Raw genomic sequence first — 27345 nt, forward strand, 5'->3', positions numbered from 1 at the left:
GGCAAACAGAGGGAGATGAATTCGGCTCTTGAGCGTGCACAGTCCCACAAAAGTTAGAGGAACCAGTGCAGTGGCCATGGCAACCCTGTACGAGCCACAACAAGAGGGGTTTTGTCCTCATGGGTTGCTTTGCTGAACCCTGCTGCTACTGCTCTCCTTTTATTTCTCTTTCTCACTCTCTTTGTCTGTCACACACACTCACACACACACGAGGAGAATGAGAAAAACCAGTCTTTTTTTTTTTTTTTCTAAATTTTTCCCAGGGTGCATGGTGTCCCTGCATGGGGAGTGTTTACAGGATGTTATCTGTGTCAGTGCCGGCCCCTCATCCCTCTGAGTGGGTTTCTGAGGAATGCTGGAACTGGATGGAGGAGTTCCAAAGGGGGAGTGACAAGAGAGACGGACAGACACTGGGAAGGAGGGAGGGAAAGAGGGAGAGAGTCTATATATACATCCCAAAGAGGCTGGTGCTCACAGGCACAGCTGGACTACTGGATAACTGGACTGTGGCCCACTGGATATTTAGCTAGAAAGGTGAGTTCCTGTTTTTTTTTCCCTTCTCTAATTCAGCATCTCCATCACCTACTTCTCCACTTTACCTTAAGTTTTAGTTTTCTATCAAATGTAAAAAAGAAAGAGAGACAGAAAGACAGAAAGAAAAAAGAAAGACAAAAAGAAAAAGAAAGAAAGAAAGAAAGAAAGAAAAACTCAACATTCAGTTCTGATTATTCAGCTTTTCTCCCCATTATTAAAACTGGCCTTCATTACAAGCTTTGAGGAACTGGAATTTTCTCTTTCATAGTATTTCCTTAAAATTTAAATACTCTTCCACAGAAAAACAGGCCCAGATTTAAGTGACGTGCCCAGAGGTAGAGATGAGTCCTTTGGGGGATGTGGTCTTGTTGAGGACCTACGTATGTGGTTCCTATTAAAGCCCTGTAGCTGTGTAGCAAGGCATATCACACTGAAAGGGGAGACCAGTGTTTGATCAAGTGCTGTGTGGGACTCGCCTTTTTTCCTTTCACAAAAATATATTCTACTTTTTGTTGCTAAAAGAAGACAAACTTTTTTGGTCTGGTGTTACAAAGGAAGATATTTTCCAACACAAACCAAGATTAATACTCAGTAAGTATTTTTTTTCACTGTTATTTCCCCCTTTAAATTAGACTGGGATTTAATTGTGTTATGTAATTACAAATTCAAATTTTGAATGGTGCACTTTTTGATATTTTCATGATACAGAAATGTGTATAGAGTGTAAAAGCACTGATGGCATGTGGTTGAATAAAGTAAATCTAATTAGTGCAGTGATAGGAAAAGGCTGTAAAATGACACCACTGATCTCATCAGTGCAGCAATTATTGGTGAGCCTATTTTCTTTGGTTACACATATAAATCTGTATGTGCCTCTTTTTTCATGCCAAAACCTCAAAAAAACGTATTTGTGTGTGTTTGGTTTTAATTACATTGAGGTTGTAATGATTAGGGAAGTGTGATTGCATTATTGAACAAGTGCAGTGGTGGGGATTTTTTTCCTCTCAGACTTGGGTGTGCCTTTTTCTGAACTGGATATGGGCTCCAGGGAATGAGAAACGAGTTAGGTCATCTCTCCTGTGTATTTTACGTAGAAAACCATACTATCGTTCCCAAAGTAAATCCCCCTCTTTTACCATGTTGTGAACATCTGTGTTTGCTTTGGGTCTTGGCTATTGTTAGAGCAGTAAAAACTGACATCCCAAAGGGCCAGTGCTGCAATGTTGCACAATATACTTCACGTCATAATTCATGAGTACACACACCATGTTTGATATTTGTTCTGTATTGCCATCCATGTGTGCCTCGTTTGTGTACTTTCACGAGCTTTTTTTATATGTGTCAATGCCACCAAGGCTTAAAAAACGAGTCCCTGTCATTAACTGAGGCTCTGAGGGTGCGGCATGAAACTGGATGCCTACATGTGCAGACATGACCTGCCGTTTGCTTTATTGTAGGGTTTTGTTTGTCAGGAAAATGTCCTGTGAGAAAAAATGACTTAAAGGTCCAATGTGTAGGATTTAGGGGGATATACTGGCAGAAATGGAATATAAAATTATTAGTATGTTTTCTCTGGTGTATAAACACCTGATAATAAGAATCATTGTGTTTTTATTGTCTTAGAGTGAGCTTGTCCAAGGAGTCCGTCATGTTGCACCGCCATGTTTCTATGGTAGTCCAGAAGGGACAAACCAAACACTGGCTTTAGATAGGGCCATTCGTGTTTCTGCCTTGGCCACTGGAGTTAAGAGCTATCCTGTGATGAGCAATGTCGGAAAAACACAGATTTTTTCACCTGACGCTTTTCACCAAGCCTGTTTGTCCTGGAACAACACATTCTCACAACCTCTTCACATATTGACGTTTTGGTCATGGAACTTTGACGTACACATATAATGTGCAAGGTACCCTTGGTGCATTGGTTGTTCTGGGACATTGTGACAAGTTCTCTGCTTTCAAGACACACCTCCGTTTTCACAGGAATTTTAACGTTTACATGCAGTACAGTCTCTTTCAAAATTACGCACTACATTACGTACAACACCACAAATTGACGTTTTTTTTCCCTTCAACATTAAACACGTTTAGGAAAAAAGAACATGGTTTGGCTTATGAATCTTATGAGACGCGAACACCGCAAAGTCGATGTCTGTTGGACCATCCAGAACCCTTCTCGCCCACCCCACTCGGATTTTCCCCATCTTAACTTTCGGCCTCGTCCCATGCGTTCCCCCCTATGCCGCGTGGCACCCGTAAACTACGACAGCAACTGGCCGTGTATCATGCCGACGTTAAAGGACACCTTATTTAGTTTATTTCTGACGCCACAAGTCACTGCCCAAGTGCCAGATTTTGATGACTTCAGAGTGAGACCGGGCTCTCTGTAAAAGCAGAGACCTCTGCAGATACAACCCTGTCTCCTCATCCTTTAATGTTGGCATGATACACAGCTTATCACAGTTATTGTTTAACGGTGCCCAGTGGCGCAAGTCTGAATAAAGTGGGTGGGTCCAACAACCACCGACTCTGACCCAGGAGGGCGGTGTTCGCTTCCCAAAAGATTGTAAAACCAAACCCTGCTCTTTTTTCCTAAACTCAACCATGCGTGTTTGGTGTTGTAGGAAAAAAAACGTCAATTTGCAGTGTCGTACTGACGTAGTGTGTATATTTTGAAATAGACTGCATGTAACTTTAAATTTCCTGTGAAAACCAAAGTGTATTTTGAAAGAAGAGAATGCATATAACAGGCAGAACTTGACAATGCATCCTGGAAAGTCAACAGCCAGCGCACCCAGGGTACCTTACATGTCGTATCTCAACGTGGAAAGTCCATGACCAAATGTCTATATGTGACAAAGTTGGAATGAGAATGTGTTGGCGGACCTCCTGAATGTCTGGATCTTAAATTATCAGAGAAACAAGGTGAGCACATATTAGTAGGTGCTGGGCAAGTGGCCTGTCTCTGACATGCCGTACAGTGTCGAGAAAACATTCATTTGTAACGTGGAACTTCTTTGTTCAGGGTTTTTACCGCTTCAAATTACCTGATCTGTTTGTTTTGGATAGGAAGAGACCTCTGTGGCAATTCAGTTCCTGGTAAAAACCTCCTGAACAATAAACATGAAAGGAATTCTACCTGGGAGAAGTTTCAGCTGGTTGCAATCTGCATTCCTCACCACTAGATGCCACTAAATCCCCCTAAATCTTACACACTGCTCCTTTAATGTTATCTGATTACATTTGCTTTACCAAATGTTGCCGAAAAAAAGACAAATGAGTGCCATTTTTAAAAAATGTCTCCAAATCACACTATATTGAACTTTACAAGGGTTTCATGTTTCTTCTTCTTTCAGGCACCAGCAAAGCCTCTGGAAAACAAAGTAGTTTAGTTAGTGTGACATAACATAACACAACGATGAACAGTGTGGCAGACTGGCTCGTGCAGAACAGGGACAAGATCGAGAAAGGCGTGGAGATCATGGGGCAAGCCTCCGAGGTGCTCGCTGCCACTGTGGGCCAGCTTCACCCCGTCCTGGAGGCCGTGTTCGTGGCTTCGGCTGAGATACTCAGCAACCCAGACAGTAAAGAGGCTCGCTACCTGACTCAGCAGTTTGAACTGGTCAACCAGCTACTCGAGGGTATCCAAGATGAGATTGATAAAATTGCCCTGGCGCTGCAGAGGACCTCGTTGAACAAGCAGAACTTTGATCGAGAGGCGCAGATGCTCAGCCAGTACGAGAAGTTCCAAGACTTTGTCAACGCCAAGCCAAAGTTCAAAGAGAAGAAGATGGAGAAATTCATCAGCCATTACGAGAACACAGACGCCGACTTGAACTTGGATGCCCTCTACAATGCCGTCACTGGGGAGAACACCTCAGGAGACCCTATGCTGGAGACAGTCGTCACCACAGAGCAGAGAAACAGAAGGGCAGTTGAGGATTTCTGCGCCCGCCTGAAGAAGCTTTTTGTAGTGGGCATTATCGCCGTCATGGGTCACGCCGCCCTCAAGGAAGGAGTGGTGGGGGAGGAGATGGTGAAGAAGTGGCAAGATCGGATGGAGGAGGTGGAGAAACGGATGAAAGCCGCTGTGGATGACTGCACAGAGAACTTTGCCGTCCAAGCCAAGCAAGACATGGAGCACCTGCTTCAGGAGAACCCCGGCACCGTTGACCGTGAATTTACCAAAACCCTTCTGGATTCACTCATTAAGAAATACGACTGGGTGAACTGGTCCATCAGGGCCTTCAGCGAGAGGGAGCGCATTTTCTTTTTCAACTGGCTGGCGGGAAAGAAGTGCCATGGAAGCGGAGGAGCCAACTGGTTTGACATTATGACCAAGAACAAGGTCAAAGTGGTGGTTTCTTTCTGCGTCAACCCCAAGCCCATTAACAAGAGCCAGATCCAGGAGCAGATCGAGTGTCAGAAGATGAAGTCGGACATGATGGCAGTGGCCCTGGCTTTGAACAAGAGCTTCCCCAACTGCCTGGTCCATGCTGTCAGCCATTACAAGGAGGTGGTGGAGACTAACAACTTCCATGAGGACTGTTACTACTATGGAAAACACAAAAGAGCCTACCTGTGTGTCCACCCTGAGTAGGCTCACAGAGAAAAGATAAAGTGCAGCTGGAAGAAGTGAGCTACACATAAATCCATGAATGTCTTTACCAGAGACCTGGAAATGTTTCCATTAAATATAGAAATTCATTCATAATTATTGTCTATGTCGATGCATAATCTGCTCTATAGGGGATCTGGTATGTGATTCAGTGTCTTACTTGTAATGATTTTTATTCTTTTACATATATATCTTTCATCTGTAGATGATACAGCAGCTTCAGGGTGTTTTTTCAGAGTCATACATCTCCATGCCAGCTTCAACTTAGTGTTATATAACGTATATGATTCTATCCTCACTGGATATCACTAGGGTTTGGGCGATATGACGATATTAGTCTGTTAGCTGCCAGAGACTTTATCATACATTTATACTGAGGCACCATCGCCCTTCAATCCCTTTAATCCCTGTAACATCTCAGATTCTTGTGGGTAATGCTGTAAATCAATTAGCAGAAATACATAATGGATGTTATTGGATTTTTATGTATTTTTTTTCTCTTTGCATTAATGTAATGAAGATTTGTCCATTTGGATTAGCCCAAATATTGATTATTTTGAGCTTCACAGTGTATTACTGGCCTTTGAAGAGACAGAACGAGCATGGAATTTGTTTTCGAGTTGAGATTGTTTTGTCAGCTGCTGTTTCTGATGTCAAAAATGAACCGTCAAACTCAACTTTTAAAGGCAAAGCTCGACATTTTGGGGGAAAAATACTCACTCAATGGCTTTCTTGCCAAACATTAGCAAAAAGATCAATACCACGCTCATATTTGTCCTATAAATACGAAACTACACCCAGGAAATAGTTAGCTTAGCTTAGCTTAGGGTAAAGACTGGAAAAAAGCAGGTGTGTAAAAACACCAATTTGCAGGTTTTGCACATGAATGTATAAAGAGAACTGGATACAGTATTGGAGGTGGGGTTCAGTATATTTGCAGGGTTGTGACACTGATTTACAGATGTCTAAGTCTAAGGGATAAAATCTTTTTGGGCCTAACGGTATCCCATGATGGACCCGGATGTTGTAATGTACGTTTGGCTAATATACAAAATAGTCTTCAAAACCTTGCGCTGTTCCTGGTGGCTTGGTTATTTGTTGGACTATTTCTATGTGTGGCACACAACTTCCTGTAAAAATGCAAAGTGGGATAAACTTAGTGTTTTGGAAGGAATAAATACCCTCCTGAGACCCTGCGCCCTCATACGAGGACATTACATTTTGGGTTTACTGCACCTTATACTTCACTCTGCTTAACTTAGACCTGTTGGTCTCAAGATAAGACGCTGTTAATTAGAAGGTACTCAGTTGAAGACATAAGGAATTTATCATCAGCTTGTTGAAGGACATTTTGACTTTATTATTGTTGACAATGTTTATTTTTTTACTCTTAAGAGGTCCTACTGATCCCAGTTAGCTAGGAGAAATTAAAAATGGGAACCAAACAAAAGTTCAGGTCTTAGGAGGATAAAGCCTATAAGATGTAATGTGTTTAGAGATTTGCTGGCTGCTTTGCCAATTTATGCTAAGCTAAGCTAACCATCTCCTGGCTGTAGCTGCATATTGTTTAAAGTGAGTAGCAGGTGGCACCTTGTAAAAGCCTCGTAAACCCGCTCGAGTTGTCAGAAGACCATTTGAACTGCAAAGCGCTCTTCCATTTATCAAACAAGATAAAACATGTTAATTAGTTGTATATATTTATGCGTTTTAACCCTTTGACAAAGCTTGCCGCTTTCAGACTTTATGCTAAGCTAAGCTAACGTCTCCTGGTTGTAGCTACAGATTTAGCACACAGACATGAGAGTGGTATATTGCTTCTTATCTAACTCTGTGATAGGGTCAAAAGCTCCAGAACAAGACAGTAATTGGACCTTGAATTGAAATTGTTTTGTCATTTGTCACATCCACTGCCTCAATTGATTTTCCAGAGAATGTACCAATTACACAGTATATCACAAAAGAAATAAATGACATGTGCTGTGTTAGCAGATTTTATTGGCATCGCCCACTCCTGCATATAAATGTGTATAAAACAAAATCGACTAATATTTTTGCTGCTTTTGGTGCAATATATTGCTGCAGGGCAAACTCTTAAAATCCTTATGCCACAATCACTTTATCAAGACACTTATGTAATATGTTTGTAATAAACAAAACATATGAATGGTTTTGTCATCACTGGTCATCATTACTCAGACATTTAGAAGCACTTTCTTTTACAGTTAAACAACTACAATCACAACTAAACATGAAGTAGCCTGTGACGCTCTGCTGAGAGCAAATCTCCTTCGACCATATAATGCTTTAATAACACGCCATTGTTTATCAAATGGGTGGAGGTTGATCTGCAATAATATCACAGCAGCCTTTTATGCTCATACCTTTTTTTTTCCTCCACCACCCTATTTTTTTTCTGTCAGTCAGACTGGGTGTGCCTCAGCTCTGTAACATGAGAGCCACATGACCAATAGGAAGACAACCAGTGTGGAAGTTAGAGTATTTCTTCCGCAAACTTTATAAGGTGAGTCCATTTCTGATTATAATGTTATGTAGTGGACAGGCTCATGTGGGTTAACTCTTGTGGTAATGATGGCACGCTTTAATGGGAAATGATCGATTCAACTTATCGACTCCATTTCAGTGTCTCGTTACATAACAGCGCATTTTTTTCTCAGACGCACCGCAGTGCTGCTGAAAACTGTCAAACACGCTCCTTTTTATTAACGCTGCTTTCATTTAATAAAGTGAAGTGGGTCATTAGATGAATCTGCGAGATTTAATGCAGTTTAAAGTCAAAACTTTTAATGGGCGTTGGTTGCCAGGTCGAGTGCCACCGCTTCACTTTTTCCAGGAAGTGTGAAACTGTTGCGTTATCCACTTGAGTTGTAACAAAGATGAAACTCATGTGTGGTGTTAACCTGTGATGTTTGTTTGGCTCTGTGTGCTCCAGCTGTAAAATGATACAATTAGAGGCCTTGTTCACGGACTGATCGATACGGTTTCCATTAAGAGGGAGCATTAACAGCGTTCAGCTCTGGTCAGCTGTCAGAGGGTTTGGTCATCTTTGTGTTCATAGGAGGCTCTGACACATTACATAAATATAACATGAACTCTTAAACTCTCTCAGAGACATTCTGTGTGTCCTGTGTGATGGCAGCACACACATGATGTTTGCATTTGAGTTTTAATTTGTTTATAACAATCACAAACGCTGTTCACAAAATTATCATGTTTCCCATGTCGCTTACAGCACCAGTGATTTGAATTAGTACTCACATCCTTTATTTAAAGTGCAAATACCATTGGGCGTACATTGTCGGGGTTGCACAGGGGACATGTCCTCCTCAGTATTTAGAGCATGTGCAATTGTAAAAAGGCATCAAAATAAGGCTGAATATAATATAGAGACAGGGTGAATGGCTGACTGACCAGAAAAGGGTTCAAAAGGACCGCAAAGAGATGCAGAACACCTACAAAGAGACAAAAAAACAGGAAAAATCCCACAAAATTACTTCAAAGAGGCACAAACGTCTACTAAGAGATGCAAAACTACCACAAGGACACTCAATATTACCGCGGAGACACTAAACCTCAAACGCTGCACTACAACGACTACAAAGATGCACAAACCAACAACAAAAAATGAGGCAAAACCAACACAAAGTTTGTGTTTTGCTTCTGTGCAGGTCAGGTGACAGCACTTTTGCATGCCTGTGCTCAGGGGCCCATTCACTCATAGTCCACCCATGATTTACAACATGAATTGATGCAGAAAAGATACAAATTGGTGCACTAAAATCGACCAGAATACAGGAAATTAAGCGTTTAAAACTCAAAATTTTCTGTCAGTGGATCCCCAAATCTGCTGTTTCATATTTATCCCCCGGAGTGTTGAAACAAAAGCTACGCCTGGAAATACCTCACTGTTAAAACTACAAGTAAAAGTCCTGCAATCAACATGTAACTGAAGTACACAAGTGCTATCAGCTAAATAAAGATGAATAAGATGAATGTGAATGGTCATGAGATTATTAATGGGTAAGGAAAGAGGAAGACAACATGTTTCTGCCACACAAATTTGTGTTTTTTGCCTTTCTAATTCCGGCTTTTTTATGAAATACACTGTAAATACCCCCCCCCCCCCCCCCCCCCTTGGTTCTCAATCAAACAAGCAAGTGTGTGTATACACCTGAAACATAACAAGGGGCCCAAAGTTGACACTGTTCTGTGAGGGGTTGAAGCCAAAAAGGTTGGACACCACTCAGTTACTCTTGAACAATGCATTTTATTTTATTGAATTATCTTTATCTGAAAGATAGGAGTAACCATAGCTGTGAAATACATTCAGTGTAAGAAGTACAATATTTATTTCCCTCGGAAATTCAGTATGAAGTAGCATAAAATGGAAATACTTATGTTTAGTATCTCAAAGTTGTTCTTTAGTACACTGTAGTCCAAGTAAATATACTTTCCACCACTGAAAATGACTGAATATAAGTGGAAATATTATCTCTGGTGAGATGCAGCTTTGGCTCTGTCTCTGAAAATGTGATTTCTTCAAGCACTTCTGTGTTTGAATTGTGTGTGAAGGTGCTTTACATGCACTCAGACTGGAGTTACATGATCCCCGGGGCCCTGAGAGAGAGATAAAGAAATCATCAGTGGGAAACAGGAATTACAGTTTTAGCTCGGTCAAATCAAATAAGATACAGTAACTGTAAATGTTCTGACATCCTGCTGGAGTTTCCTCTGCTTTTGTTGTTTTTGTTCTTAAGTCTGACAAGGAAATCATGCAGATATGACATATTTTCAGTCACAGTTATTTCAGTTTTAGAGCTTTGTGGTTGACATTTAAAGGATGCTTTAAAGGAATAGTTCAACAGTTCAGGAAAATCATGACTCGTCAACTACTGCTGCTTTGTCCGTGGACCCACATGTCAAAATATGACGTGCTAGGTCCCCCTCTGCATTAGTTTGCGGCTTTTCAAAATACACTCCTGTTTTCCATGCCGGCGGCACGGTGGTGCAGTGGTTAGCATTGTCACCTCACAGCAAGAGGGTTCCTGGTTTTAACTCAACGTGTGAGAGCCCTTGCTGTGCGGAGTTTGCATGTTCTCCCCGTGTCAGCGTGGGTTTTCTCCAGGTGCTCCAGCTTCCTCCCACAATCCAAAGACACGCAGGTTAATTGGTGACTCTAAATTGTCCGTAGGTGTGAATGTGAGTGTGAATGGTTGTCTGTCTCTATGTGTCAGCCCTGTGATAGTCTGGTGACCTGTCCAGGGTGTACCCCCGCTGTAATACATCAGTCAAGTTGAGGTTTCTCGGGGGATGTGTGATGAAACTCACGTGACTCCCGGCCAAAAATGAGTCCTGCACAGAACCCCTTTAAAACCACAATGTGTTGTTTTATGCTTCAGCTTTTGTATGAATTAAACATTTCATAGCGGCTTTTGGATGCAGCTCGAGAAGCCGCCTTCCTCTGTTCCCACTCTTAAAGCCAAAATAAGTTAACCAATTGGCTGTAGCTATATATTTAATGAGATATCGATCCTCTTGTATTTCCCCAAATCTCAAACTGTTCCTTTAATTTTGGAGCCGTCAGACAGACATCTTTGTTCACATGATTCAATCACCAGTACAGACGTCCTTGTTTTGTGTAAACGCCTGCAGACGTCTGACTTCGCAGAACTGTTTGATTCATCGGGCTGAAAAATGTCTGCTATCTTCTCACTGCAATCTTCAGCAGTCTAGCTTGATAAACCCCACAGAGCAGACCTCAGCAGAGAGACGAACGAGCTGACAGATTATTTTCCATTGTCTTGTTGCCGTGGTAACTCGCTGAGTTTCATTGGAAAACGCACCCTTGCCCAGCAAGTTTAACCTCTTACACTTAATCACTTCCCACGCTCGCTGCTCCATTATTGACTGAGCTGGTTGAGGGAGAAACAACACTGCTGCTTCTCCCTCAGCCAAAATTAAAAAACTGAGCATGCAACAACAACAGCTCTCTGTACAAACCTGAATTAAAACATATGATGACAGCTTCATTAGCTTGAGCTGCTGCACAGACAAGTAATGTGAATGTGTGAAGCCAGTGGATGACTGTTCTGTCATTTTTGTAGCAAAGTCAGAATTCCACCCAAGTTACACATTTCCAGTTTTGCAAGAGGACGTGTCTGAACATGTCCAGAGACTAAGTCTGGGTTTGTTTCTCTCACAGTCAGCTGTTTCGTGGCCTTTGGGAGGAGCTGTTTGTGTTAAATAAGATTTTCCAAATCCAGTGGATTTCTTGTTTTTCAAGTGCAAGACAGGAAGTGATTTCCTTCATATTAAAATCACCACTGAATGCTGATGCTTTTTAACCCTCTGTATTATTGTGTTAGGCCCTTTGAAAACTATGATTTACTTTTCAAATGAAAGTGTAGCAGACTTATTAACAGACAGAATAACAACAGACTGTTTGAGAAAAGGATCCTAACTCAAGGTCCACTTCATACAGGGTTCCTGCAGATCCTTACAAAAGGCATTGAATTCATTAATCTAAAAATAGGCTTCAATTGGTATTAAAAAGCCTTAAATCAATCTTTCACAAGTCTTAAAAATGCTGAGACATATGTAGCAGGATTTTATGGATCTTTTTATTACAACTTCATTGTAAAATCTCTAGGGCTGTACCCAAGTATTCGGATATTTGAATATTTGTTTATATGGGTGGGTATTCGTTATGAAAATTTGGTATTCGATATTCGTTTTTTTATTTACTTTTTTTTTTGGTGCTAAATGTAGTCTTTTTGTTGTTGGTAAATGTAGGTTATCAATAAAAATCCAAACTTTTAAATTGCATTGTTAAAAATGTGAAAATATAGTATCCTACCAACGGAGCTTGTGCGCACGGCAGGCTTGAGCGCATCCGTCTGAGGCTGTGGATATATGCCACGTTTTACCACTTTATCACTATTCCCTCTAACTTGTAGCTGTTTTTTCGTTTTCTTTTGAATTTAATATGAATTACGGAACCGTTTTTGTCAACGTTTGTTTCCCCCGTTTTGTACAATAAATTATTGTTTAAAGTTTCAACAAGTTTCTTTTGGAGTGCGTGACACACGTGTGTTTTGAAAACGACCGCGGACTGTCACCTGCTCAACGCATCAGTACCTTCGGATGCCATGACAGTAATAGATTATAGATTAATAGATTCTAATAATAATAATGTCAGAATATCATTTACAGACCGATTTAACAGACGATCACTGCTGCCCGACCCGCAGGTCCATTTGCGGGTCCCGTGGGTTACGGGTCGACCCGCGCATCACTACTCAGCTCAGTCTATAAGGCTGTACACAACAGTAAGGCTATAGACATTATATTCTATTCAGGCTGGCAGAACCAGCAGCGCATCGGCTCTACAGTGCACGGCACTGCTGATTAACCATTTTATTGCAGCACAGAGTGTCTGCCAGCAACCAATTACTTGCAGAGGCTTCCTACAACTTGTTTCAATGGTTCCGATTTAATCAGATGACAAATTAAACAGGACGACTAGCCAATGTGAAAATCAAAAGAAAGCACAGAATAATGTACTGAAGGAGACTGCTGTGCCATCACATTTTTTTGTGGTTTGAGAGCAAAGATCCAGTCGCCGCCGTGCAAAACTCCGCAATACTATTAGGTCCGAAAAAACCCCGGTTAATAATTAACCAAATACCCTTTCACATTAACATAACTCAAATCAGGATAACAGAAACAGCCAAAATCCTGTATTTTGTGTCCAATCAGAGTGGAGGATCTGCTGTCGGCTAGCTAGCTGTCACTCTACCCTAAAATTTGAAACTGGCTAAGATTTCGTGATATGGCTGAAACCGATACAAGCCCATGCACATGAGCCTTGTTGTATTTTATGCAAAAAGTTTTTCGAACTCGGCACAATGGCAATCAAATAGGGTTACAGCAATATACTGGTTTTAAGGTATACTGTGGTATAAAAGTTGACGGTTATCATACTATATACATTTGCAATTGGACGTTAAACCTGTCCTTTTTTTAGTTATTTGCTAAAGGGGAGACTTTTACACATACTTCCATTAACAAAATAGTTTCAGGGTTATAGTAATAAAACCAACAATAACCCTTTTGTTTTCATTCTTTTAAGGGTCATTTTGACTCATACTATAAATTCTGAAATATCATGATATCATGATACAGTGACACTGCAATATTTTCTGAGACAGTTATTGTGCAGTGAAAATCTCATACTGTAGCAACCCTAGAATCAAAGCAGTGGAATCCCACATGCAGAGTGAGAAACACAAAATTGTCAAGAAAACGTGCCAACAAACGCTACGCATTTCCAGAGATACTGGATGAAGGGAGATACCCAACTGTAGGCTTATCCAATGTTAAGAAAACGGTTACTCTTCCTGTCTCCTAAGTGGGCGTGGTTAGCTCTCCCTCCAATCAGAGCCTGTTCTCCCTCAACCCCCCTCCCCACCACCGTGTTGAACAGAGGCTCTGTGGATGTCTGTGTATGCAGATCAAGAAGCAGGTGGAATGAAAATACATTCTTCCTATTATTGCAGCCTATTGCTGCACAAAGCTTGGGCATTTTTTATTTATTACTAGCGGTAAATAACTGTTTGTAAAGTAACTGTGATTTTACCGCCTGTTTATCAAGATCACAAGATCTCGCGAGAACTTGTTTTCTGAGACGGACAGGGCTCAAACAAAGTTAACTTTCTCTTGATCTGTGCGGATGAAAAATGCAGCTTTAGTGTCAGAATGTTGGTAAGATGTGTGGCTTGTGGAAAATGAACCCAATATTTACTTTAGTGACTACTGGGCGAAAGAATTGAACATAAATTGTGATCACATTCATTTTCCTCATTGACGACAATACATTCAGAGCTGCCGCAAGTCTCCTACGGGGGCGTGGCACTGACGTCACTGAATCAGGAAGTGAGCTGAGTTGGGTATCTCGCTTCATCCAGTATCTCTGGCATTTCCCAAAAAAGTCATGTTTTGTCACATTAAACATTTTGGCAAAACTGTCCCTAACCTTAATTTTTCAGTCAGTTCATGTTCTCTTTTTCTTCAGTTTTGGTTATTGTAAAATTAGTCTTAAATTTAACTCCGAGTGGACTTAAAAAAAACAGTCTTAAATCAAATTTGCCTTACGCTGTAGTGCCCCTTTAATAGTTCCTCCCAGACTGTTCAGCTGTATGACACAGTTTTAATCTGTGGATGGAGTTTGTACCTGTCCTGGAAATGAATCAATGCAAGCTTAGTAGCCGTCATCTGAAGCGCTTCTAGACCTCATTTGTGTTGAAGTAAAAGTTTTGACAATTTGTCATGTGCTTTTTTTGCTTTCTTGCAGAGAGTTAGATTTTGCCAGTCTTCATGCTAAGCTAAGATAACTGGCTGCAGCTTTATATTTAAGGGGCCAGATATGAGAGCAGTGTTGATTTTTCACAGTATTCAAAAAGTCATATCAGGATTATTATGATAGATAATGTGATTGAGATAAGAGTTGCGCTTTTAGTTGGAGTGGTAAATTTTGCTTTTCATTTTTACTGGAAAAAAAAAAGTAAAAATGATAACGATGTGATTTTCACTGGGGTCTTTAGCAAATAAGCATGTTCTCTTACATCTGGAATATGATTTGTCAGGCGGGGCATGTACGTTAGCATGTTATGAAACATTTTAGCTTCATCCATAGATTATAGCTTCTGAAATTTGGATATTGCAGTTGGCCATATTGCGATTTTGATAATATTTCGATAAGTTGTGCAGCCCTACTCTGGACAGGAAAACAAAAACAAGTGTATTTTTCAAAATGTCAAACTATTCCCTCAGGCATAAAAGTTCCTCAGTGGCCTTGAGAGTAGTGTAGACAAACTGGCTGACAGGGGTTTAGGAGAATTAATGACTTTTATCTTTTCAAGCAAATAATTTAGTGTTTTCTATATACTATTTTAATATATGTTAGTGTCTGTAGTAAACCTGTGAGCTCAGTGGAAAAAGTGTTTACAGGTTTGTTAGTCAGAGCTCCTCCATGTTGTCTTCACCTACTGAACTAAGAGAAATGTTGCATTACTTTACTTTAACATAAATTACAGCTACTCCCCTTTGCCCGTCTTATAATTCCCACAGTATAAACTTCAAAATTTGCTGATTCCCCAACTGTAAACACACAAGTAACACACAACCAGTTCAGCCTATACTGGCCCTCTGTCACTGCTGAATTCCCTCTTGCATTGTTGACTCATTGCTCACCGGGTGTGGCCAGATGCCAGCACTGAAGCTCACTTGGCTGTTTCTCTCTTTCCTTATCAGTTTTTGCTGTGTTGTAAGAGGAGCGAGGGAGCAGGCCGCAGTCCAACAGCACTGAACAGAGCAGAACTGTGAGTAAACCAAGAAAACACAACCTTCTGTCAGAGAAACTAAAATTGGTGATACTTTCTGTCTCATTTGTGTTCAGTTTTTTACTTTTATGTCTTGGTTTTTACTTTGTCCTTAAATGTTTTCTTGTTTAAAGGTCCAGTGTGTAGGATTTAGGGGGATATACTAACAGAATGAAATATAATATAATAGGTATGTTTTCTTTATTATTTAATCACATGAAAATAAGAATCATTGTGTTTTCGTTACCTTAGAATGAGCTGTTTACATCTACATAGGGAGCAAGTCCTCATCTACAGAGTCCGCCATATTGCACCTCCGTGTTTCCACAGTAGCCCAGATTGGACAAACCAAACACTGGCTCTAGATAGGGTCATCCGCATTTTCATGTCAGCCACTGTAGTTAGCAGCCTCTCTGCGAAGAGAGCATTGGAAAAACAATTTTTTAACCTGAAACTGCTTTTTTCAGTGCGTTTAACGGTTTAAATCACAGGGTCCGTTTGTTTTGGAGAGGTGGAGACCACTGCTGATAATTCTGCTCGAGCTAAAAACCTCCTGAACGTCTGGATCTTAAGTTATCAGAACAAAAAAGTTGAGCACACATTAGTAGGTGCTGGGCTAGCAGCTGCCAAACAGTTTAGGAGAAACACTAATTTGTTATGTGAAACTGCTTTGTTCAGTGTTTTTACCAGTTTAAATCAGTTGGTCTGTTTGTTTTGGAGAGGAAGAGACCTCTGCGGATAATTTGGCTCACCTCCTGAACAATAAATGATGTTGCAAATAATCCTGTTATTAACTTTGTTTTTATGTTTTTGTGTTGTGATGTTGTAAATAATCCTTGCTATTAACCCCCACTGCTTTGCCTGTATGCCTGTATGACTGAATAGAGGTTTGTTAACCCTTTCTGTCTCTGTCACTCTCTTGCTATTTGTCCGCATAACCATGCTTATGTGCTGTCTCTGTTTATGTCCTGCTACATGTCTGTATAGTTGTGCTCTGTGCTGTGCTACCGTCTTTTTAACCAATCCTTTTTCTTTCACAGCCCTCTCTCCCCTCCCCCTCAAAAAGCTTGTGCCTCTTGTCAGGCCATCATTGTAAATAAGAACTCGTTCTTAATGATTCTGCCTGGTTAAATAAAGGTTAAATAAAAATAAATAAAAAATAAAATAAACACTGGAAGGAAGGAAGGAATTCTCACCAGGAGAAGTTTTAGCTGGTTTTTAATCTGTATTCCTCACCACTCAGTGTCAATAAATCACCCCAAATCTTACACACTGTTCCTTTACATATCACAACGGCACCAGTTTTGTTTGTTTTTAACCATGTTGATATTTTTCTCTCGTTAGAATCAGTCTGAGCGACATCAGCGAAGATGGCAAACCAGCTACAGAAGCTTGTAGCGGAGAGGAAGGATATGGTGGAGACTGTGATGGAAGTGTTTGAACAAGGAGCCGAAGTGGTGGCCAGTATCGCCGGCGACCTTTTCCCCGTTTTCTCCATCGCCGCTCCGATTGTTAAACTGGCTCTGGACAACGTGGAGAGCAAAGAGGCTGCGTTCATGAAGGAGCAGTTCCAGAAGGTGCGCGAGCGTCTGGAGGCGGCCTCGGAGGAGATTCAGCGCATCAACGACGAGATCAAGAAGAGCGGATTGGATGCTGTGTATTTCCCAATTGAGGAAAACATCACCAACCAGTTCAGGAAGTACATGGACATTCTTAATGCCAAACCCAAGTTCCGGGAGGTTAAGAAGAAGCTTTTCCTGGAGCATTTCGCCAAGACAGGCGGTGACAAAAACCTTATCACGCTCTACAACTCTGTGACGGGAGATAACTTCTCTGGGGAATCTGTGCTCGAGATCACCCTGAACTACGAGGAGAAAAGTCGCCGGCCGGTGGAGGATTTCTGTGCCAGGCTGAAGAAGCTCTTCTGCATCGGGCTCATCGCGCTATTGGGCCATGCTGCTCTGAAGGGATATGACGAGGAGGACGCGCTTCTGAAAGAGTGGGGTGAGAAGATGAAGACTGTCCAGGAAAAAATGAATGCCGTCATTGAAGACTGCATCGTCAGCTTCCCCAAACAGGCTGAGATAGATTCCCGTCGACTGGTGAGAGACGACTCAAACTTAACCCACCAGCAGCTGGCTGATGCGATCATAGAGAAACTGAAGAAGAAGTATGACTGGGTGGGCTGGTCCGTGCGTATATTCAAGTCCCCTTCGGGCCTGTTTGCTGACAAGAAGAATTTCCACTGCCCGACAGGGAAGACTCGCTTCCAGGTGCCGTCATCAGATGAGAAACTCAACGTCTGGGTGTCCTACAGCGCCTCACCAGAGCCTGTGGATAGGAATCACATCCAGCAGGTGATCCAGAGTCAGAAGAGACTCTCGGTGGTGGGTGTAGCAGAGGTCCTGTTTGAGAGGTTGCCCGGCGATTGGGTGGTCCACACGGTCAAAACCAGCAGAGACCTGGCCTGCTCCTGGAGCTTCAAAGATGAGCTGCACTACTGGGAGGAGCACAAGAACTTCTACGTCTGCGTTCACTCGGCTTAAAGTATCAGACACTGAGAAAACTCACTCATTCTATGATTGGAGGTTACTTCATATTAATCAGAGTCTATCGCTGCCTCTCTGCTTATGTGCAGTATGTGCCTTGAAACTGTAGTTAGTAACTTTTCATATTTGTTGTAACCCTATTCACACAGCACTAAATGAGACAGATAATATGTGAAAAAACAATCCTACTCTGCTGCCTTGTAGAGCTTCTAATGGCCTTACTGCATGTGAACGAAAGCAACCAATCAGAGCCGAGGAGTCTCTGACGCAGCTGTCAATCATGTCAATCGCTGCTCGTGAACTGCAGTCAAACTGTCAAACCAGGCAGCGCCGATCAAAGATGAATCGAGATTCTGTAGCTGCAGTGCCTCTTTCTCTCCTCAAATGTCTTATGAAGCACATTTTAGTGCACTGTTTAGCTGTAGAATGAGAACGTTGGTTCAGCCGGTGGGTGGTTATCTATATCCAACATAGCAGCAGGGTCACAAACTTTCTCATTTTACAGCTAAACAGTGCACTAAAATGTGTTTCTGAAAATATTGAACGGGCAGTAACAGAATATTGATTCATATTTGTTCAGCGCTGCCTGGTTTGACAATTTGAGCGCAGTTCATGAGCTGTGATGATTGACAGATCCTCTGCTCTGATTGGTTGTTTTCGGTGCACCCCGGTCGATTCTTGCGAATGCTATTAGAAGCAGAGAGAAGAGGAGGAGGGACATGACATCTCTCTCATTTACGTCTTTCAGAATAAAGCAACAGTTTTAGCAAAGTTACTTTTATATAAGTTACCAACTGTAGCCTTAGTTGAATCTCTTTAATAGCCTCTTTTTACTGAATATTATTCTCTTATTCTACAAGTGTTTACTGTTAGTTTCTGGCAGACATGGGGGTCATCAAGTCAAGTCAGGCTTATTTATATAAACCAATATCACAAATCAGAAATTTGCCTGAAGAGGCTTTACAATCTGTGCAGCATACAACACCATCTGTCCTTAGACCATTGATACAGACAAGGAAAATAACCTCAGGAGGGATCCTCCTTCAAGGATGGACAGACATGCAACACTGCAGATGTCGTATGTACAGAGTAACATAAACTAGATTCATTTTAAAAAAGAAAAATGACTTTCTTGATGTGACGCAGCTGTGCTTTGTTTGTCTCTGAGAACAGACAGAAGAGCGTAACCCCTCTGTTTAGGCTGTATTACTGTATAACCCATTGTCTCTTTTTGTTAGGAAGTTGGTCAGCTGGGTAACATATTAATCAACAAGTTGACAGTCACAGAGAAATTCTGGTGTAAGATTTACAGCTGTGTTTTCTGCTGTCGCTATAAATTCCAGGGGGACGTGGCTGTCTCGTTTTGGGAGAGTTGTTGACTAAGAACCCGGCTGTCATACAGAGATTATGTGTTGCTGGCAGTGATAAGCGGTGACCTCGCCTCGCCTTGTCGAGGACGTGCACACCAAAGCTATGAGTGAAAAAAACGTCTTCAGACATTTACAGAGAGACCGTAACAGAAACCTTCATTTTGATTTCACATGACAAAAATAGTTCACCTTGTTACAGCAGGAACAAAGCACGAGGAAGCACAAGAGACAAGGCCTCAAACATGTGCTGTAGTGAAACTTTATTTACACACCCTGCCACGAACATGCCGAGGCGTAGTCACAACGACACTTTGTTTACATACAGATGCCTAGCATAGCCATTCCTGTGTCACGTCTTTACCTGCGTTGGCCAACACAAACTGGAAAGCTGTACCTGCTCAGAGGTTGGGGATGTACTTATAGGTATGGGAACAAATGGGTAGATGAATTTTGTACAGTGTGTTTGGGATATGGGATCTTTTTTTTTTTTTTTTTCAGAGAGAGATTGATCAAAATTTTGTATAATCTGACCACGAGATCAACACTACGTTTTAAGAAGAGTTACAATATGTCACCGTAGGAAGACACCACTGACCTGTTTTAATAGTTTAGATCACTTGTTTTATATTATAAACCCCTGTGTTTCCTCTTTGTGTGTGTTGTTTATATGTTATCATTTAAGTTTAATACATTTTTATGAACATTTTCTTGTTTGACCAAAACATGCCCCATATTTACTGCCAAATTATTGATTAAAAAATGCACTGTTTTGTATTATTTCTATTTCCATACAGTATATTTGGGTCATCAGTGTCTCAGATTTAAAATCCTTTTGGTACACCAAAGCAACGAATGTAATAAATCTTCCAAATAAACTCAGACGTACATCGCTTGTTTGTATTTGTTTTGTGGACAACTTGAAGTTCGTCTGGTTGTTAAAAGACACAAACCTCTGACTGTCTGGCTATAGGATTGACCGAAGAAAAGATGGCGGTGGTTTGTGGTAGGTTTAATATCTGCTAAGAATAAAATGAGACATGCAGCTATACCTGTGCAAAATCTTTAAAAAAACTTCAGTGTTTAAAGAATTTATTGTTCAAAACATGAACAGGAAGTACAGCAGAAATGCTTATATTTGTGGTTACTGCTCTTATCCAAGTGTGTGTGCTGTGCATGCATTACACTTAAAACATTCGGCTTTTACTGTAATACTTTATGGACTCCTGAAGGCTAAATATACAGATTTGTTTTATTAAACTACCACATCAATTTCAACTCCACTGTACCATAGAGCGAGGGGTTTAACACCCAGCTGTTCTGTGGAGGAATCTTACAACTTACTAAAAAAAAAAAAAAAAAGGTTAAGAAAAGGATATTATGGTTTGCTAGTTTGGAAACACCCATTGCGCTCTATAATTATGTGGTTGTGGGTTTTCTATCTTCGGCGTATAACAACTCATGGCCCTGCAGTACATTACGCTGGCGGGTCAAGTGCCCCAACAGAAATGCGGAACAAGTGCAAACGGAAACAAGTGGGTCAAAGATTGTCATCTAGATGTATTTTTACTGAGACGTCTTGGAATAAAATAAACGGAAGTTGTGAGCAAAGAAGTAAAGAAAAGTCACTAAAGGGTGGAAATCAACATGAATAATACAAGACGTAAAAGCCTAGATTCAGGATTGTAATAGTTTTTGTTTTCATAGGGGAGACTTCTTGATTAAAGCGGACAAACTGCCTGTCTAAAATCACCAGCACAGCCTCATAGAAATACACGAAATGGACATGTAACAAAGCAGTGCTGGGTGGTGGGCATGTTGTATTAAAATCAAATGCTGGGAACATGAAAACATGCCAATGCAAAGTCAGTGAGGATCTTTTGTCGTGGTAGACAGTTAAGTAGAAAGAGCGAGAACGTCACATCATAGGTGGTGGATGGATGAAACAAACATGGACTTTCAACCAGGAGACGCCAGTTTTGTTTCAACACTGGGGGGGAACATATTAAATAGGGGTTTGGGGTGTACTCCACAAGAATATTTTAAGCATCAAACACTTAATTTCCTGCATTCTGGTGAATTTTTATGCTCTTTGTGGCAAAAATATCCTAAATTTATTCAAAATAAAAGTCATCCCCCTCGAAATCTACACAGATGGCTCTTAGTGTCCCGTGTGAAACCGAAAGTCAGCGTAGTTACGTGACTTTACGAACTTTAAGTAACTTTGCATAGTACAAAAGTTTTCATCACTTATGCCTCGTACACAAAGTTATCTTGACGGAAACAGCAACCTTTTCCTAAACTTAACCAAGTATTTTTATGCCTCTGCTTCGGCAATAGCCGTGGCTGAAGGCATTATGTTTCCGGGTTGTCAGTCCGTCCGTTCCACTCTCGTGAACACAATATCTCAAGAATGCCTGGAGGGAGTTTCTTTAAATTTGGCACAAACGTTCACTTTGACTGAAGAATAATCTGATTGGAATTTGGTGGTCGAAGGTCAAAGGTCAGTGTAACCTTTGTTATGTTTTTGGCCATAATTCTAGAATTCTTGTCTTAATTATTACAAAATTTCACACAAATGTCAAACAGGATATAATGAGGAAGTGATGACATTTTACAACCCAAAGGTCAGCTTCACTGTGACATCAAAATGCTCTGCAAAAACACTTTTCTGGCCATTTCTCAGCGTCATACCTCAGGAACATCGATGGGAGACATTTGGTCAGATGTTGAATTGGTGACACTAATCTTGGGTGTCCACCTTGAACTGATTGTAAAGATCTTCTGCGCTGCTGGGGTGAACATGTTCCTAAAGCAGCCACATTTTCCATTCCTCATATTTCTGTGAGGCTGTTACGATCACAAGCACCTGCTTCCTGTATGGGGATCTGATCATTTAACCCTCTATAAAAGTCAACACAGCCAACTCAAGCTAAACATGGCCTCTGAACTTTCCTGATAAAAAGCCAAATAAATAAAATGCACAACAAAAGAGGTGTTTACCACTCACAGAATCACAAAATAACAAAGAGGAAACTAGTATAATTTTTGAAGATGATGATCTCAGTCACTATTGATAAACTGTTCTGGTTTGTACAACATGCTAAAGAAATGTTAGTCTGCTGCACTGGTTACCAGCTCAACCCCAGCTGGCCTGTCTGCATTCCCTGACAGCTCCAGAGACCAATCTGAGGGGTAACAAGAAGTTAGCAAAGAAGAAAAAAGGACAGGTTTATCTTGTCTTTGCTCTATTCTTGTAAAACACTGTTCTGTTCTACTTTTTCAGGCCTCAAACATTAAAATGATCCTGGGAAGTGAAGCTCCCTCTTTGCTTGAAATGCTCACAGTTCATAGAAAAATGTCACCTTTTAGAAGGGGTTGTGAGGAATTTGCCTGAAGGAGTGAAGCCAAAATCGCTGGAACCTGTGGTGGTGTACCTGCATCTACTCCTGCACATGGTTCAAGGACATCTAATCTATTTATACAGAGAATGACAAGCAAGTTTCAGCAGACTCTAAAGAGATTAGAAATAATGAACAGAGACAAGAGAACAGAACAGAAATAAAAGAAAAACATGATTGTGCTACCCTTGTCTTGCGTAGCCAGACTCTCCACAGTACTGCATCAACAATAGAGAAAGGTCTGGAGTCACCCATTATTCTGCTATAGAGGGGAAAAAATGCAATGGCTTGTTTGTATTTCTTTGAACCAGTCAAAATCATCTTGGGCGACAGTGCCCTTGCAAAAGTGTGATAAAAAAAGACAACCATAAACTGAGAATTGGTGCCCTAGAGGTGAAACCTGACCATACTCAAGCTCCGTAGGAACTCACTAAACCTGTTAAAGCCACAACTCTTGCAGAATGTTATTACGTCAGTTGGTGAAGTCAGTATCAGTGGCACATGTTACTGCCAGGGTGAAAAGATATGGCAAATCACCTTCATCTTGTCGTTTCAAGAAATGGATCAACATCAGTCATGCAAGTCCTGTAAGACAGTTTTGTTCGTAGTAGATCTTTACAGGAATTCACCAAAAGAACAAAGCACCTTACTGCACAATCCAAATCTTAGTCAAAACTTCCTCCAAGACTGAAAAAAATGAAAAAACTGCCAAAAACTGCAGTTCCTCTAATGGCCACTCGAGGCTGGCTCCAAAACAAAGTCAATCCTCATAGTCCCCCATGTTAAAGGGAAATTTCGGTTTATTTCAACCCATCTCCTATCGTCCTAAATTTGTTTCAAGTGACTAGTGACATAAAAATAATGGTTAGCATGTTAGCCGTTAGTAGCGTCAGACCTGTTAAAACGTAAGGGCAACTTTAAAGTGCAAAGTTAGTCCACTAAACAAGCTTTTTTTCCACAAAGACCGCCTCATATCGTTAGGATAAATGTCAGAGAACATATAGAAAACGACATGTAAATGTGTTGTCTTACCTTACCGGTGTGGTGTCATGTTTGTTCACCATCTAGCTCTGCTTTCTAAAGCGTGGCCGAAATATCGCGAGAACAAGCAGCCAGACTTTGACTTTGTTGAGGAGGAATTTGATTTTGCAGAGTTTGATGGCCCCCTTATTTATTTGAGCCAGAATACACTGATGAAGAGCTTCGTGAAATTGAAGAATGGAGGAGGAGAGAGAGAGAGGCGCAACAGGTAGAGGACGAGAGAGGAGGAATGGCTGCTGCAAGGCTGCGTAGCTCTGGAGATTGGTGGTGTACCTGTGAATGCTGTGCCCCAGTGCCCACAGAAGAGGAATGCCTCTGTTGCAAGGAATGGGACCGGTTGCAGTCTTATTTTCAAGGTCTGGATGTGACCGAGGACGAGACACCTCCACCTGGAGTAGTATCCAGCTGGGCTTTATCTAGAGCTTGTGAGATTTCAGGCACGGTATGAGATCACTGCTTGTTCTCGCAATATTTTGGCCGCGCTTTGGAAAGCAGAGCTAGATGGTAAACAAACATGGCACCACACCGGTAAGGTAAGACAACACGTTTACATGTCGTTTTCTATATGTTCTCTGACATTTATCCTAACAATATGAGGCGGTCTTTGTGGAAAAAAAGCTTGTTTAGTGGACTAACTTTGCACTTGAAGGTTGCCCGTTCACTTAGGTTTTAACAGGTCTGACGCTACTATGCGCCCCGGTTGTATCTAGGCTAATGGCTAACATGCTAGCTATTATTTTTTATGTCACTAGTCACTTGAAACAAATTTAGGACGATAGGAGGCAGGTTGAAATAAACCGAAATTTCCCTTTAAAATGCCCAACTATAGACCGTTTCAGACTTGAAAACATAGATGTTCTAAATGGGTCCAGGTGTACTTCCTGTTGTAATGTTTGTTAATGCTGTAGCTGACAGGAAGTAAACAGGGACCAAACACATTGCCCTAGCAACAGAATAGCAATGAAATGGTCTATAGAGCAGAAATAAACATGTTTCTGGCCTGGACCAAAAAACATTTTTGGTCTCGATAGCTACTTTCAACATTCATAAAAACTGTACAGGGGGTGAATTTTACGTAACTCACCTGTTTACATTTTATTAAGGCTTAATATTTTGGACATTTAAGGGTGGGGCTGCATGAATGACAGGCTGTCTGTAAGGCGTGGCTACAGTCTTTGAGTCAGAACACTTGCTCCTTCCTTCTCCTACCTCTTGTCCGAGTATGGTCACATCTGGCTCCAAAAAAACAAGATGGCGATGGCTAAACTCAGCAACCGAACTCAAGCCTTCAAAGAGAGTCCACAAACCAGGTGGTGACGTCTATGTCCATTATTTTAGACACTCAGAAACCAATCAGAAACCTTCCCTGCCCCAAACCTTGCGCAGACCCGAATAAAGGCGATTAAACTGATCTCCCGTGTAAACCCTCATTCTGAATGAATATTTCTCATGTAAACTACCTGAAAAAAATTTAATTCCAAATGATTTCATTCAGATTTATTTCATTCTGAATGAGAAGCCATCATGTAACCGTTCCCAATGACATGAAGTTAAAGCTTAGATGAGAGGAGAAAAGGAACCCAAGGAGAGATGGATTTTTGGCAGATGCCAGCATATGAAATATAAGAAATTCTGTAATAACAGCAGGGACTTGTTATAAATTTGGGTGCTCAGACAATCTTTGATGTCGGGGAAAAATACTCAGACTCCAAGACAGAGCTTGTTGTCTGGTACCTGTTTGCCAGTGGAACCAGACTGAGACAGAAGGAATTTAAAACTTTCCCTTTGCTTCTTAAAGTAAATCTCTCTCAAGCGCTTTCCAGATTTCCACTGGCAACTGACCCAGTTACATCAATGCTCAATGAGCTGTGGCCCACACACTGCTTCATCAGCAACTTTGAGAAAGACGTTTACAGAAAATAAGCCTGAAAGTGATCAACACTGACAAACACTCGCAAAAGGGAAGACTTTTTGGAATATTCTGGAAAGATTTCAAACCCACAGTGATGGATTTTTTTGCCATTTGGGGGAAATGGACAAGATATTATCCCCTTCAAACTCATATAGTTTGTAAGCAAACGTGCTTAGATTCACATCCAGCAGACAGAGCAACATTATCAATCACTTGAGGTCGTGTTTTTGTCCACCTGATGAACTGTCACTTCAGCAACCCAATCACCAGAAAAAATGTTGGACTGTACATTTCTGCAAACAGATATGTTACACATTATCATGTAGCAAACACATTAAAACTTTATGTTTCAACAATGCTGTAGTTAACACATGGTTATAGCGGATCAGCACTTTGGTTCACTGGGTTTTTAAAGTGCTTTATAAATAAAGTTGGTATAGTTAGAAGACCAGGTTTTGGCTTAAAATACTCAGTTTTCGGGGGCACAATCCCGGCAGGAAATGCAGTGATGTCTCAGTAAAAAACAAACACTTTTTGTGGCACTATCCCTGCTAACAGGTCGCTACGTAACACCCAAGTTGGAACCTAAAAAGCTAGTGGAAACACAGCAATGACTCGCTAAATCACAACTAGTTTTGACGTTTGTTTGTCTAAAACAGTGGTCTGCAGCTTGGCAGGTGTCTCATCTAGGTGCTATGCCATCCACCGGTCAGCTCATACACTAAGGGTGCTTTCACACCTGCCCTGTTTGGTTCAGTTCAGTCGATCTCGATTTTGTTTGCCCCCTAAGTGCAGTTCGTTAGGGCAGGGCCTCAATCCGAATCAACTGCAGTCACATGACACATTGTTTGGGTTAAACATGAGCATGTTACAGTCCTGGAGGATTATTAATGTGCACCTCCTCCTGTACTGCCTTAATATGCACATTCAGCACATCCAATGCATCAAAACATTGTTTTCTAGTTGGAGCCGCGCCTCGTTTTCAAACTGTATGGTTTGACTAAAATGAACAATGACAGCAATATAGTCCACGATGAGCAGCGCTAAAATCAACCTGCGTAGTTGTCCCTCCATTGTGACATTAGAAAGTGTCGTATTCATCTTGCGAGTGTACTCTTCTTCAACGTTTTGTTTACTTCCTGGATTTTTCCCACATGGAAATTCTGACCAAGCAAGAGCAGCTGTCTTCGCTTGTAAATGCTGCTGTGAGAACACAAACCAACTCTAGGCAATTATACAACTTTGTACCAAAATTTGTACTGATTCAGACCAAAGCAAGACAACTCTAGGTCTGAAAGAATGCTAAGTCTCTTTAGAAATGATATGATACGTATAAAAACCTCAAAAGTAATGTATTAAAGGCTTGCAAAAACGTACAATGCCAACATTTTCTTTTGGCGACTGGGCTGCTTTTTGCTCCGTTTTTGGTCTCTACCAACTCCTGAGGGAAATACTGGCTCTTTAGCTGCTAAATGCTGCACGATGTCTGCCAGCTAATCGCTGTCTGTTTGGTGCTGAGCAGGTAGTGT

General features: G+C 41.2%; 2 protein-coding genes across 3 annotated transcripts; both read left to right on the plus strand.

The window, feature by feature from the left end:
* The first annotated feature begins 315 nt into the window (after positions 1–315).
* Positions 316–7316, plus strand: rpz5 (rapunzel 5). Of its 2 annotated transcripts, XM_078171430.1 has the most exons (3): positions 316–534; positions 835–1125; positions 3888–7316. In XM_078171430.1, exon 3 carries the CDS (start codon positions 3950–3952, stop codon positions 5129–5131), a length of 1182 nt encoding a protein of 393 aa, XP_078027556.1. In that variant the 5' UTR covers positions 316–534; positions 835–1125; positions 3888–3949; the 3' UTR covers positions 5132–7316. The 2 variants fall into 2 exon arrangements, with proteins under 2 accessions (XP_078027556.1, XP_078027555.1); XM_078171429.1 differs by lacking the exon at positions 835–1125 and having other exon boundaries at positions 317–534.
* A 145-nt stretch (positions 7317–7461) lies between these two features.
* rpz4 (rapunzel 4) lies at positions 7462–20357 on the plus strand. Its single transcript, XM_033640216.2, has 3 exons — positions 7462–7670; positions 15479–15546; positions 16891–20357. Exon 3 carries the CDS (start codon positions 16917–16919, stop codon positions 18090–18092), a length of 1176 nt encoding a protein of 391 aa, XP_033496107.1. The 5' UTR covers positions 7462–7670; positions 15479–15546; positions 16891–16916; the 3' UTR covers positions 18093–20357.
* The last annotated feature ends 6988 nt before the right edge of the window (positions 20358–27345 follow it).

The sequence above is a fragment of the Epinephelus lanceolatus genome, chromosome 10 (assembly GCF_041903045.1).
Source record: "Epinephelus lanceolatus isolate andai-2023 chromosome 10, ASM4190304v1, whole genome shotgun sequence".
NCBI lineage: Eukaryota > Metazoa > Chordata > Actinopteri > Perciformes > Serranidae > Epinephelus > Epinephelus lanceolatus.